At 42.8% G+C, this 13,010-nt stretch overlaps 1 protein-coding gene and 1 long non-coding RNA gene across 8 annotated transcripts in view; one reads left to right on the forward strand and one right to left on the reverse strand.

The window, feature by feature from the left end:
• The window catches only part of CTNNA1 (catenin alpha 1), a 311,563-nt gene that overhangs the window by 187,179 nt on the left and 111,374 nt on the right, over positions 1 to 13,010 (reverse strand). For 3 of the 4 annotated variants that reach the window (XM_070518129.1, XM_070518127.1, XM_070518128.1), the window contains one exon: positions 4,254 to 4,334. The exons of the other annotated variant lie outside the window; for it this stretch is intronic. In XM_070518129.1, coding sequence (XP_070374230.1) covers positions 4,254 to 4,269 — 16 coding nt within the window. In that variant the 5' untranslated portion in view covers positions 4,270 to 4,334. The remainder of the gene's footprint in view (positions 1 to 4,253; positions 4,335 to 13,010) is intronic. 4 annotated transcript variants of the gene reach the window in all.
• The window catches only part of LOC139046263 (uncharacterized), a 47,862-nt gene that overhangs the window by 5,683 nt on the left and 29,169 nt on the right, over positions 1 to 13,010 (forward strand). For 2 of the 4 annotated variants that reach the window (XR_011506104.1, XR_011506105.1), the window contains exon 2: positions 4,154 to 4,237. This is a non-coding gene — a long non-coding RNA (uncharacterized lncRNA). Of the gene's footprint in view, positions 1 to 4,153; positions 4,390 to 13,010 lie in introns of all 4 variants that reach the window. The other 2 variants (XR_011506106.1, XR_011506103.1) reach the window with 2 other exon arrangements.

The following is a 13,010-nucleotide window of genomic DNA, read 5'->3' on the forward strand; positions in this document are numbered from 1 at the left end:
GCATTTCTAGTTCCCTCTCCTTGGAATGATCTTCCTCTAGACAGCCCCTTGGCTCACTCTATCACTTCTTTCAGATCTCTGCTCAAATGTCACCTTGTCCAAGAGGCTGTCCCTAACCACCCTTGGTAAAATAACACCAGTACCCAGTTGCCTTCCCTCCCCTCTCCATTTTATTTCTTTACCCTGCTGTACTTCATAGCACTTGTCAACACCTAACACGTTATATGGTTATTTATTTACTTATAGTCTGTCTTCCCCATTAGAATGTAAGCTTCATTAAAGCAGGTATTTTTCTCTACTGTTCACTGTTTTGACTCCAGCACCTAGAACTGGCGGGTAACAGGCACTCAACTGAATGAATAGTTAGGAGTGTGTAAGAACACACAGTAAGGTGTTACAGTGGTCACCTGCAAGGAGAGGAATAGGAGCACTTCTAAGTTTACTGTGAATAGGATAATATATAACATATAAGTATAGTGGGATGGAAAGAAGTAGGTAGATTTGGGAGCTATACAAAAGGACAGAGGATCCTAGGTCTTGCCAGTGGGTTGGATGTGGAGGTTTCTGCTTTGAGCAGCTGAGGAAATAGTGGTGCCATTTACGCAGATGGAGAGCCTTGGAGGTAAAGTAGATGGGGGTGGGGGTGGAAAGTAATGCAGACAAAGAGCTATCTTTGGTCATGCTTTGGTCATGTTTTTGTGCCTACCAAACGTCTCAGAGGAGATATCCTGTAGACAGGGACATATCCAAATCTAAACTCAGGAAAGGCCCAAGTGGAGCTAGAGATGTGGGTCATCTGCACCTGGAGAATGTGCGGCAAGAAGAGGTGGAGGCCCAGGACCAACATTTACGAGGAAGAGGAGCCAGAACAGAAGATTGAGTTGCCCTCTGCAGCCCCAGAGCCCTCCTTTCCTTTCCTAAAATGCACCAATTCCTTTCCCACATCAGAGTCTTAGCATTTGCTGCACCCTCTATTTCAGCCTGTCTCCTTCTCAGTCTTTTTTTGTTCTGTTTTGTTTGTTTGTTTTCTGCTGAGGAAGATTCACCCTGAGCTAACATGCACTGCCAATCTTCCTCGTTTTGTACGTGAGCCACATACAAAACACCACCACAGCATGGTCACTAACAGACAAGTGGCGTAGCTCTGTGCCCAGGAACTGAAGCCAGGCAGCCTAAGCAGAAGGTGCCGAACTTAACCACTAGGCCACTAGGGCTGGCCTCAGTCTTTTTTTTTTTTTTTAGTTAAATATTTATTTAGTGGCTACGTATATATTGGATTTTTGAGATCACTTATACTGGGTTTTTTTTTCAATCTTTTCAGTGAGTTTTTTCCCTAAGACTTTACTTTTTTAGAGCAGTTTTATGTTCACAGCAAAATTGAGAGAAAGATGCTATACCACTACTGGGTATCTATCCAAAGAACATGAAATCAACAATTCAAAGAGACTTTTGAACCTCTCTGTTCACTGCAGCACTATTCAACATAGCCAAGACGTGGAAGCAACCCAAGTGCCCATTGACTGATGATTGGATAAAGAAGATGTGGTATACATACATATATATATAATGGAATACTACTCAGCCATAAAAAGAGACAAAATCATCCCATTTGCAACAACATGGAAGGACCTTGAGGGTATTCTGTTAAGTGAAATAAGCCAAGCAGAGAAAGATAAACACCAGATGATTTCACTCATATGTGGAAGATAAACACACAGACAAAGAGAACAGTTCAGTGGTTACCAAGGGGAAGGGGGTTGGCGGGTGGGGACAAAAGATGAAGGGACACACTTATATGGTGACAGACAAGTAATAATGTACAACTGAAATTTCAAAATGTTGTAAACTAGTATAACCTCAATAAAAATAAATAGAAACTGAGAAAGAGAGAGACAGAGATTTCTCATATACCCCTTCTTCCCGCACCTGCACAGGCTCTCCCATTATCAATATTCCCCACGAGAGTGGTATGTTTGTTAAATTGATGAAGCCACATTGATATATCATAATCACCCAAAGTCTGTAGTTTACAATACAGTTTACTCTTGGTGTTGTACATTCTATGGATTTGGACAAATGTATATTAACATGTATCCATCATTATAGTATCATGCAAAGTATTTTTACTTTGTATTTGTCCTGAAAATCTTCTGTGCTCTGCCTATTCACTCCTCACCCCCTTCTCATTCTTGAAGGCCAATGTTGACATCACCTGGTCAGAGAGGCCTTCCCTGACTACACCCCCCATACCTCAGTCACTCTCTACCACATTACTGTATTTCTATTCCTTTGTTTGTTTGTTTGTTTTTGAGGAAGATCAGCCCTGAGCTACCATCTGCTCCCAATCCTCCTCTTTTTGCTGAGGAAGACTGGCCCTGAGCTAACATCCGTGCCCATCTTCCTCTACTTTATATGTGGGATGCCTACCACAGCATGGCTTGCCAAGCGGTGCCATATCCGCACCCGGGATCTGAACCGGCGAACCCCGAGCCACCAAGAAGTAGAACATTGCGCCACTGGGCAGGCCCCCGATACATTTCTATTCTTTATAGCACTCATCCCTCTCTAAACTTGTCTTTTTGTCTGCTGGTTTATTTTCTATCTCCTCCATGAGACTGTAAGCTCCATGAGGACAGGGAGCTTGTCTGACTTTTTCACTTATCTGTTCCTATAATTTAGCATAGTGCCTAGAACATAAAATGGACTTTAAAAAATATTTGCAGAAAGAATGACCTGCCATAGATATAGAAGGAAAATCAAGTGTCATTGAAACCAAGGAGTTGGTCACTAATGTCAATTGATGAAATTTGGGTTGAAACTTCAGATTTCAACTTACTTTAGGTTCCTGAACATAGTGCACATAATCACAAGGGTTAAGGCTGCACCAAGAATGTTAAGGAAAAAATAATTTAAAAAGTCACTCAGGGGGCCGGCTCCGTGGCCGAGTGGTTAAGTTCGCACACTCCACTGCGGTGGCCCAGGGTTCGGATCCTTGGGCACAGACATGGCACCGCTCGTCAGGCCACGTTGAGGTGGCGTCCCACATCCCACAACTAGAAGGACCTGCAACTAAGATATACAACTATGTACAGGGGTGGTTTGGGGAGATAAAGCAGAAAAAAAAAAAAAGAGAGATTGACAACAGTTGTTAGCCCAGGTGCCAATCTTTAAAAAAAAAAAAAAGTCAATCAGCTGAGGTTGGCCTGGTGGCATAGTAGTTAAGTTCACACACTCCACTTCAGTGGTCCAGGGTTCACTTGTTCAGATCCTGGACACAGACCTACACAACACTCATCAAGCCATGCTGTGGCAGCGTTCCACATAGAAGAACTAGAAGGACTTACAGCTAAGATATACAACTATGTACTGGGGCTTTGGGGAGAAAAAAAGAGGAAGATTGGCAACAGATGTTAGCTCAGGGCCAATCTTCCTCACAAAAAAAAGAAAGTCAGTCAGCAAGAATGTATGGAATATTCTAAAAGTAACACAAAATAATGTCAAAATGTCCATAAAGATGAACTATCAGGAATCATTTTTGAGGGGCTGGTCCAGTGGCACAGTGAGTAAGATCCCCCGTTCTACTCCTCGGCAGCCCGGGGTTCACAGGTTTGAATCCCAGGTGCGGACATGGCACCGCTTGGCAAAAGGCATGCTGTGGAAGGTGTCCCACGTATAAAGTAGAGGAAGATGGGCATGGATGTTAGCTCAGGGCCAGTCTTCCTCAGCAAAAAGAAGAGGATTGGCAGTAGTTAGCTCAGAGCTAATCTTCCTCAAAAAAAAAAGGAATCATTTTTGAGATTCTCTACATTATGAGGGCTTCATTATTATTATTTAAGATTTTATTTTTCCTTTTTCTCCCCAAAGCACCCCCTATACCTAGTACATATATTGTAAAAATAAATATATTTTTAGTTGTGAGTCCTTCTAGTTGTGGCATGTGGGATGCCACCTCAGCATGGCTTGATGAGTGGTGCCATGTCTGCGCCCAGGATCCGAACCAGCGAAACCCTGGGCCCTGAAGTGGAGCACGTGAACTTAACTACTTGGCCATGGGGCTGGCCCCGATGAGGGCTTCATTATTATTTATCTACATCGTGCTGGTAAATAGCTTTACAATTTACAAAGTACTTTCCTGAATGTTATCTTGTTTGAGGCACTCTGCAGCCCATAAGGAAGGCAGAACCAAAACGAGTGAAGATCCAAGAATGGTGAAGACCTGGCAGCTTTGGAATAAAAGGTTGGAAAATCTTTACCTCTTGTTGTGGCCATGAAATGATGAGCACTCCTCCCCCATGAAGTTCCATAGAAGAGATCCAAGAGACTCTTGGCTTAGCCTGGGGAAAGCCAACAAAGAGCATAGATTTGGACAAGAGTCAGTAAAAACTAAAGGTAAAACCAAAGTGTGGGACCACCTCAGGGTCAAGTGTTTGGATGCCTGGGGCCCTAGTTGTGATTCATTTCCTTTTCAGATGAGTAGGGGAAAAGCAGTAAAGCCCTGCCCAGCCTGGCAGTTTTGTCCATTAGCTCAGCTAACTTCACGGTATTTTCTTCATTTCTGTGTAGCTCAGTCATTCTCAACTCTAGCTGCACGTTAGAATCATCTGGAGAGCTTTTTAAACATATGATAGCCAGGCACCACCCCCAGAGGTTTGGATTTACCTGTTCTTAGGTAGAAACTAAGTGTTTTTTAAATCTCCTGGTGATTCTAAAGTGCAGCCAGAGTTGAGAATCACTAATAACTAGTCTAAGCCTGGGCAGAAAACAGAGTCAAGTCAAATATACTTAAAACTCATTCATTAATTCATTTGTTCATACAACAATAATTATTTTAACACTCAACGATTAAAAATAATAATCTCATATTTACTAAGTCTTTGGTATATGCCAAGCTCTGTACTAAAAGCGTCACATGTCATCCAAGCCTCTCAATGATCCTAAGGTAGTTACTGTTGCACTCCTCAGTCTATAAATGAGACAACAGAGGGTTGGGTCACATTGGGAGTGTGTGGCAGTGCTGGGACCCAGATCTGCCAGAATCCAGAAGCCAACTTTTACAACCCCCATTTAGCTTCTGAAATGTTAATGGCTTTTAAAAACTCTTTGCTGAAAAGCCCCATTCAAAATAGGCTCCATGTCAAGACTATACCATTGCCAGAGGTAACTTAAATGCCTGGTGGTTATGCTGTGTTTTGTCTTTTTGCACAGCTTGAAGCAGTTTGACAAGTGGGGCTGGGTGTGGGTTTGAGGGAAGCTCAGGACAGGAGCTTACCTGTATCCTTTCCAAGCCTCTTCTAATAGAGGATGCTGTTGGCCTTAACCAGTGAGTTAAGTTTTAAATAAAAGAACCAAACTTAGCCCCTTGACACTTATGAAACACGTGTAAGGTTCTTTTTATTCGTGTTATTCATCTTCCCTGCAGAAACTGAAATCAAGATTTACTTCTTAAAATTAGTCAGCAATGCGTGTTCATGATTCTTTCCTCTCTGATATGATCAAAGATGTGTACTCAAAAACAAACACTTCTCGCCCCTTTCATGCTCATATTTTTGTTGATAACCATGGAGAAAAAGAAGCTGAAAGGAGAAAAGTTAAAAACTGTGACAACCAAGCAAAATTATAACTAAAAAGCAGTCTTAAAAAGGGGAGGGGGAAAAGGGAGGGGGAAAAGGGAGGGGGTTGTGCTTTATCCTTCTGTTTAAAGTATCAGTGGGCTTCATTATGGAAACCTGGTTCTTTGTAGTCACCATTCTAAAAATTCTTTTTTTGTCTGGCATTTTTAGATTTTTATAGGAGTATGAAAAGTGCTATCAAAATAAGAATTGTTGCATTGTAATATAAATTGAATTAAATTAATATATTTTAGATCTCAGGTGTATTGGCAAATGAGTCATTTGGCTCCATTCATTGCTTCTGTTGCCTAACAACAATTTTTTCTAAATTCCAACAAACTTTGAGAAAAAGAAAATCTTGGAAAAGAGCAGAGAGATAGATCTGCCAGGAATCTTTACATTGCCCGTGTAGGTCCTCATATAGGCTTTCTGCATACAAGAGAATTTAAAGTGGAAGCTGGGACAGCCTTTGTTTTTGGTTTACCGAGAGTGAATTTCATTCTGGGTTGACTGGAGTCAGGATGGCTGAGTAGGTCCTGGGATTCCTGGATTCCATGAGCTCACAGTGGAGTCTGGCAAACCTACATTCCATCCTGGCTCCCTCCATCAGTTCTTACCAGTCCAGCTTCTTTCTTTCTTTAATCACAACAGATCACTTTTCTGTCTGCCTATGAGTCTGGTAGGACCTGCCCCTCCATTGCAGAAGGCTATTATCATATTCATTCATTCTTCCATTCGTTTGCTCAATCAACAAATATTTTGGAGCGCCTGCTATGTGACATGCATTGTACTAGACCCTGGAGAAACAGTAGTGGGCAGCCCTCATGAAATTTACATTCTAGAGAGGGAGAAAGACAGTAAGTAGTTAATAATTAAATGAACAGTATGATTTCAGATCGGGGTAAGTGTTAAGAGTGATGGGGAGGAGGTGTGCTCATCTAGATAGAGGGGTCAGGAAGGGACTCTCCAAAAAGGTGATGTTTGAGCTGAGACTTGAATGACCAGAACGAGCCCCCCGTGATAGAGTGGAATGTCCCAGAGGAGTAAATAGCAAATGTAAAAGCCCTAGGGTAGGAATAAGCCTGGCATATTCAAGGAACAGAAGGAAGGCCAGTGTGCTGCAGGGTAGTAAATGAGGAAAAGAGTAGTACTAGATGAGGTAAGAGACTAGGCAGGGGCCAAATCATTTAAGACCCTGTAGATTTATTTTATTTATTTTTATTTATTTTTTTTATTTTCTTGAGGATGGTAAGGAGTTTGACTTGTCCTTTAAGAGCAATGGGAAGCCCATGGGGGATTAACAAGTGGAGTGAACATGATCTGATTTGTATTTTCAAAAGGTCGTTTTGACTGCTGTATTAAGAATGAAGTGTAAGGGAACATGAATGAATGCCTATCATCATTCATTCATTTATTCATCTATTCAGAAATATCTTTTGAGAGCCTAATTGCCAGGCAGTGTGTCAAGCACTGGGAAATCATGGTGGGCAAAACATCATTCCTCCCCTCAAGGAGCTTACTAGACAGCTGGAGAGTCAGAGAAGTATAGAGGCTCTTATGCTATAACGAGCTAAGTGCTGGGCTGGGAGTAATCTCCATGTGTCAAGGGAACCCAGAGGAATTCATTCATTCATTCATTCAGTCAGTCATTCATTTAGTAAATATTTATGTGCCAAGCTCTTGGGATACAATGGTGAACTAAACAGACAAGGCACATACCCCCATGATGTTTACAGATTACTGGAGGAGACAGACCTTAATTAAACATTCTCACAGACCTGTCATTACCCATTGTGATATGAGCCATGAAAGAAAAAAAATGTGAGAATGTATAAGAGGGGAGCCTGGTATAGTCTGGAAGGACTCAGGAGGCCTGAAAGATGAGTTTCAGGTAAATAGTTAAGTAGGTAAAAAAGGAGAGGAAGGTTATCAATTTTTTTTCCAAAGCTGGCAAAAAAAAAGGAGGGGAAGGGTGCTGTGGGACCACTGAGCTTCAGCCCCAGCTCTGTAGGTCAGGAAAGACTTTCTGACATCTAAGCCGAGTCCTGAAAGATGAGTATGAATTAGCCAGGTGAAGGGGATTTGGAGGGGAAGGGAAGGCTTCCAGAGCAAGGGAACAGCCTGTGCAAAGGCATGGAGGTCGCAAAACATAGTGGAATCTGGGAAAAAGCAAGGTGCTCATCATGGCTGGGCTATAGAATAGAAAGGAAGAGCAAGGTCAAAGAGAATGAAGAAGTGAGCAGGAGTAGAATCGTGCCATGCTAATAAACCCTTGTGAACTTCATTCCGAGGGCAGCAGGGAACTGCTAAAGGATTTTAAGCAGAAGAGTGGTCAGGCTAGATGAAGTATTAGAAACTTTTCTAAACACAGAGAGGAGACTGGGCTGAGTCCCCACAACATGCCACACTTTATCTAGCAAAGTAGATCCTATGGAAAGTGGGCATTAGGCCTTCAGTGAAATCTCTCGGGATTTTCTTGGTTGAGCAAGGGCCAGTTTAGCAAATGACATTGGCCATCCTAAAACCTCCTTTCCCCACTGTCCACAGCCCAGCCCAGGACTGGAGGAATCATGAATTCGGAAGACTCTGCCAGTTGTGCTGAGCAACAACCCATGAGTGCCCCCAAGATTGAACATACCAAGGAACCCAGTTTCCTCTGCTTCATGGGCCATAATGTGGTACACAGAGCAAGGCCCCCTTAAATCTCAGCGGCTTATTCCTTTCATTAATTTGCTTAAGTGAGGCTGTGACCCCATAACTACTATCATTTGCCCTCAGCATTTTGCTCTCACCTTGAACTTTCAGCCAAACATCTGGCTCTCTGGACCAAAGCTCTTTTTGCCTAGTGGGTACTGTCTTCTGACTGCCCTGCCCTCCAATGGGTCTTTAGGTTTAGGAGGTTGGGAGAAGGTATCCCGTGTCTCCATTGAGTCTGTGGCCCAGGAGACCAGGATGAGACTTCCAAAATGTGATCTAGGCAGGTCCTCCCTACCTCAAGTGACTTCCCATTATTACGGGATAAAGTCTAAACAATTTAGCCTAACCTACAGGGCCCTTTGGCATCTGCTCCTTTATAACAGCTGTCCCCCTGCCTAGAGGTCTCTTCTCCATATCTCCCTGTGGCGATGCCTTCTTATAATTCAGGTCTCAACTCAAATGTCACCTCCTCACTTTGGCCTCCCTGACCACCCTCTCTAGGGTAGCTGGATACTCACTCTCTATCCCACTACCTCATTGTAGTTTCTTCATAGCACATGTCACCACCCAAAATTATTTGTTTGTCTACTTGCTTATTGTTGGTCTTCTCCCTCTAGGATGTGGCTGACGGCTTCAAAGTCTGTCTTATTTATTGTTTTATCCTCAGTACCCAGCACAATGTCTGGCACACAGTAGGTGCTGAATGAATGAATGGTCCTGGTCTATTTTTCCAATCTCATTCCACTCCATTCCTCCATTCACCTTTCTCAAGGCTAATCTCACTGTATTGCAATGACACATTGACCTGTCATCTACCCTACCTGCCAACATCTGCAAGCTCCTAAAAGAAGGCAGCCATTCACCTCCTTATCCCTAGCACACAACACAGTATCCAGCACACAGTAGGTGCTTCACTAATATTTGTTGATTGCCTAGATAGAAAAATATGGTTCAGAGAAAAATGGATTAGAAAACCATGATCATTTTCATGGCAGTGGTCATAAATCTAGACCTACAGCAGAGAGACAGCCCCTTCCTATGGGCCAAACCAGGAAAATAACACCATATTAAATTCTGATAACTAAGAGCAAAAGAGAGTGAGTGTGGCCAAAAAGACCTTACTTCTCACCATCCGTGTACTCCCTAGTGGGCGAGAGCAGTCAATTCATGGGTGAAGAGTACCAGGAGCGTTCTCACTATCAACTCTGGCAGGATCAACCAAAGAGACCCGGGAGAAGTACCAGCTAAAGTTTGCACTGTGCTTCCTAGTCCTCAAACTTTATCTCACAAGGGCATGGGTGGAAGGAAAGTAGATTTCATCCAATCAATGAAGCTCAGATAGGTCCAGCAGCCTGCCTAAGGAGACACCACTGGGAGTGAGTTGCTCTTTAGCTGTGCCTTTATTCTGCTATTTGGGAGCCCTTAGCATGTTCATCCAAGTTTTGGTTGCTAAGCTCCTAGAAGTCTGTGTAATTACTGTTGTCTAAAATACAGAACAGCAGAATGGGTAATTGGATGCTTTTAATAAAATCCTTTTGGATGATACTGATGATAATGATGCTGAAGATGATGGCAGTTTTGATAACAATGATGATGAAGATGCTATCCTTGAAGACAAGGACCAGGAGGGAACCCTTATCTTAGAGTAGAGCCAGAGCCATCGCCACAGGCAAAGGGCTGATCAGGATGCAGCATTGCCTAGCAGTTGATCTGGACTCTCGAGTTGGGCCACCTGTGAACTCAGGGCTCCACTTCTAATTGACTATGTGGCTTCACCAAGCCTCAGTTTCCTCATCTCTAAATGGAGATTGTTACCTGACTCTTAGGTTGTTTGAAGGCTCTTTTTTTTTGAGGAAGATTAGCCCTGAGCTAACTACTGCTAATCCTCCTCTTTTTGCTGAGGAAGACTGGCCCTGAGCTAACATCCACGCCCATCTTCCTCTACTTTATATGTGGGACACCTACCACAGCATGGTGTGCCAAGTGGTGCTACGTCCACACCCAGGATCCGAACCGGTGAACCCCGGGCCACCGAGAAAACAGAACGTGCGAACTTAACCGCTGCGCCATCAGGCCGGCCCCTGAAGGCTCTTTTGAAGTAATAAAATAGGCTCATTATCACAGAGCCTGTATCACAGTAAATATCTCATGATGATACTAGCAAATTCTTACAAACAGCATACTTTATGACAGGTGATGTTCTAAGCACTTTACATAGATTAGTTCATTTGTGTAACACCCTATAAGGTAATTCTAACATCACCTGTTTTATAGATAAAGAAACAAAGGCATCCACAGAGAAGTTGAATAATTTGTCCATAATCACAAACCAGAAAGTGCCAAAGCTGGGTGTTGAACCAAGGCAGTCTGAGTCCAGAGGCATTACACAGCTATGGCGGCCGTGGAGATGTGCTGCTCAGATTTCCCTTTGAGAGAACTGTTGTAGCGAGCAGAGTTGACTGACCTTGAGATCCATCACAGCATCCACACCAAGGCCATGCTTCCTCTGGGCTGCTCTCAGCCTATGACTGAGCACAGTAGGGGTACCAGAGTGGGGCCATTCCTGCCCAACATGGGACTCTTCTGATGGGCAATGTTTTTGTGTGTGTGGTAAAATATGCATAACATAAAATTTGCCATTTTAGCTATTTTTAAGTGTATAGTTTAGTGGCATTACATACATTCACAGTGTTGTGCCATCATCACCACCATTCATCTTCAGAACTTTTTTATCTTCCCAAACTGAAATTCCATACCTGTTAAACATTAAGTCCCCATTTCCCCCTCTCCCCCAGTGCTAGCAACCACCATTCTACTTTTCTTTTTCTTTCTTTTTTTTTTTTTTTTTTTGCTAAGGAAGATTCATCCTGAGCTAACATGTGTTGCCATTCTTCCTCTGTTTTTTTTTTTTTGTATGTGGGCTACTGCCACAGCATGGCCACAGACAAGTGGCATAGGTCTGCACCCAGGAACCAAACCCAGGCCACAAAGCAGAGTACACTGAACTTAATCACTAGGCCACCGGGGCTGGCCCCCACCATTCTACTTTTGTCTATGATTTTGACTATTCTAGGTACCTCATATAAGTGGAATCATACAATGTTTTTCCTTTTATGAGTGGCTTATTTTGCTTAGCATAATGCCTTCAAGGTTTACCCATGTTGTAGCATGTGTCAGAATTCCCTTCCTTTTAAGGCTGAATAATATTCCATGGTACATATATACCACATTTTGTTTATCCATTCATCTGATGGGCAACCTTTGCTCAGAGACTTTCAATCAGCCTGGCTAAGTCTTTTTCAGAACTACACTTTGGTTTGAAGCTTTCCTACCCAATCCTCCCTTATTGCCCATCTTCTTTTTCAGATTGTTGGAACCTGCATCATAGTTAGAAGACTCTCACCATCCTCCCCAGCTCCCTCTCCCTTTGTTCTTCACAGATGCTCCCCCATTAATCTTTTGCATGCCTAATTTCATTTTAGTGTCTATGTCTCAGAGGACCATACTGACACAACAGCCTCTTAATAAACATTATCATTATTATTTCTTGGGAAGGGGAAGAAGCATTTAAAGCAAATGTGTAAAAAGAATTTAGGACAGTTATACAGCATAATTCTGCATGGTATATTCTTTTTTGATTTTTTTTGTTATATATATCTCATTGTAGAAAAGTTAGAAAACGCACACAAGTAAAATGAAGAAAATTAAATTCTGGGGTTATTCTACTACCCCAGATTGTTTTCAACCATTACTGTCAGTACTGTTTCATTTGGGGGTAGATCTCTGTAGATATTTATCTCTACATATGCAATATCAGTTTCTTTTTTTTTTTTTTTAAAGATTTTATTTTTTCTTTTTCTCCTCAAAGCCCCCCGGTACATAGTTGTGTATTTTTAGTTGTAGATCCCTCTGGTTGTGCTATGTGGGACGCCGCCTCAGCATGCCTTGATGAACGGTGCCATGTCCGTGCCCAGGATCTGAACTGGCGAAACCCTGGGCTCCCGAAGTGGAGCGTACGAATTTAACCACTCGGCCATGGGCCGGCCCCATCAGTTTCTTTTTAAGGAAACTGGTTTCTCCCATAGGATAAATTGGGTGGAGTTGATTCTGTGGGGCTTGGAGTCTATCAACTGACTTAGTTTAGGAATGCGTTCATCCATCCATTCATTTAATACATATTTATTGAATACCTACCAAGTATCAGGCCCTGCTCTAGACACACAGGGTACAAGACCAACACAGCTCTTGCCTGCAGAAAGCATACAGTCAGTAGAACATAGACACATCTCCAGTCAATTACCATACACTGCTGTGTGAACTCAGAGCAGGGCCACCCACCCCAACCCGGTTTCTTAGAGAAAATGTCTAAGTCAAAACCTGAGGAATGGCAAGGAGTTAGCCAGGCAAAAAAGAGGAAATTTTAAGAGGCATTGTAGGGCTAGAACCTAGGCAAAGTGGGTCATATATAATAGGCTTGGTTGCCTAAGGAGCAGCTGACTCTGCCCACAACTGCCAAAAATGATTAATGACTTTGTATGTATGAGTGTGTGCATAGCAGCCACTCAGACTAAGCAAGGAATAAGATCTTAACCAGTCAAGGAATGTTGGGCAGAGGCTCTCAACAGAGAAAGCAGATACTCAGGAGCCCACCAGAGGAGAGAAGGTAACTGATCTCCAACCTTAGGTTAGAAATATTGGCCAAGA

Source organism: Equus asinus, chromosome 9 (genome assembly GCF_041296235.1).
Source record: "Equus asinus isolate D_3611 breed Donkey chromosome 9, EquAss-T2T_v2, whole genome shotgun sequence".
NCBI lineage: Eukaryota > Metazoa > Chordata > Mammalia > Perissodactyla > Equidae > Equus > Equus asinus.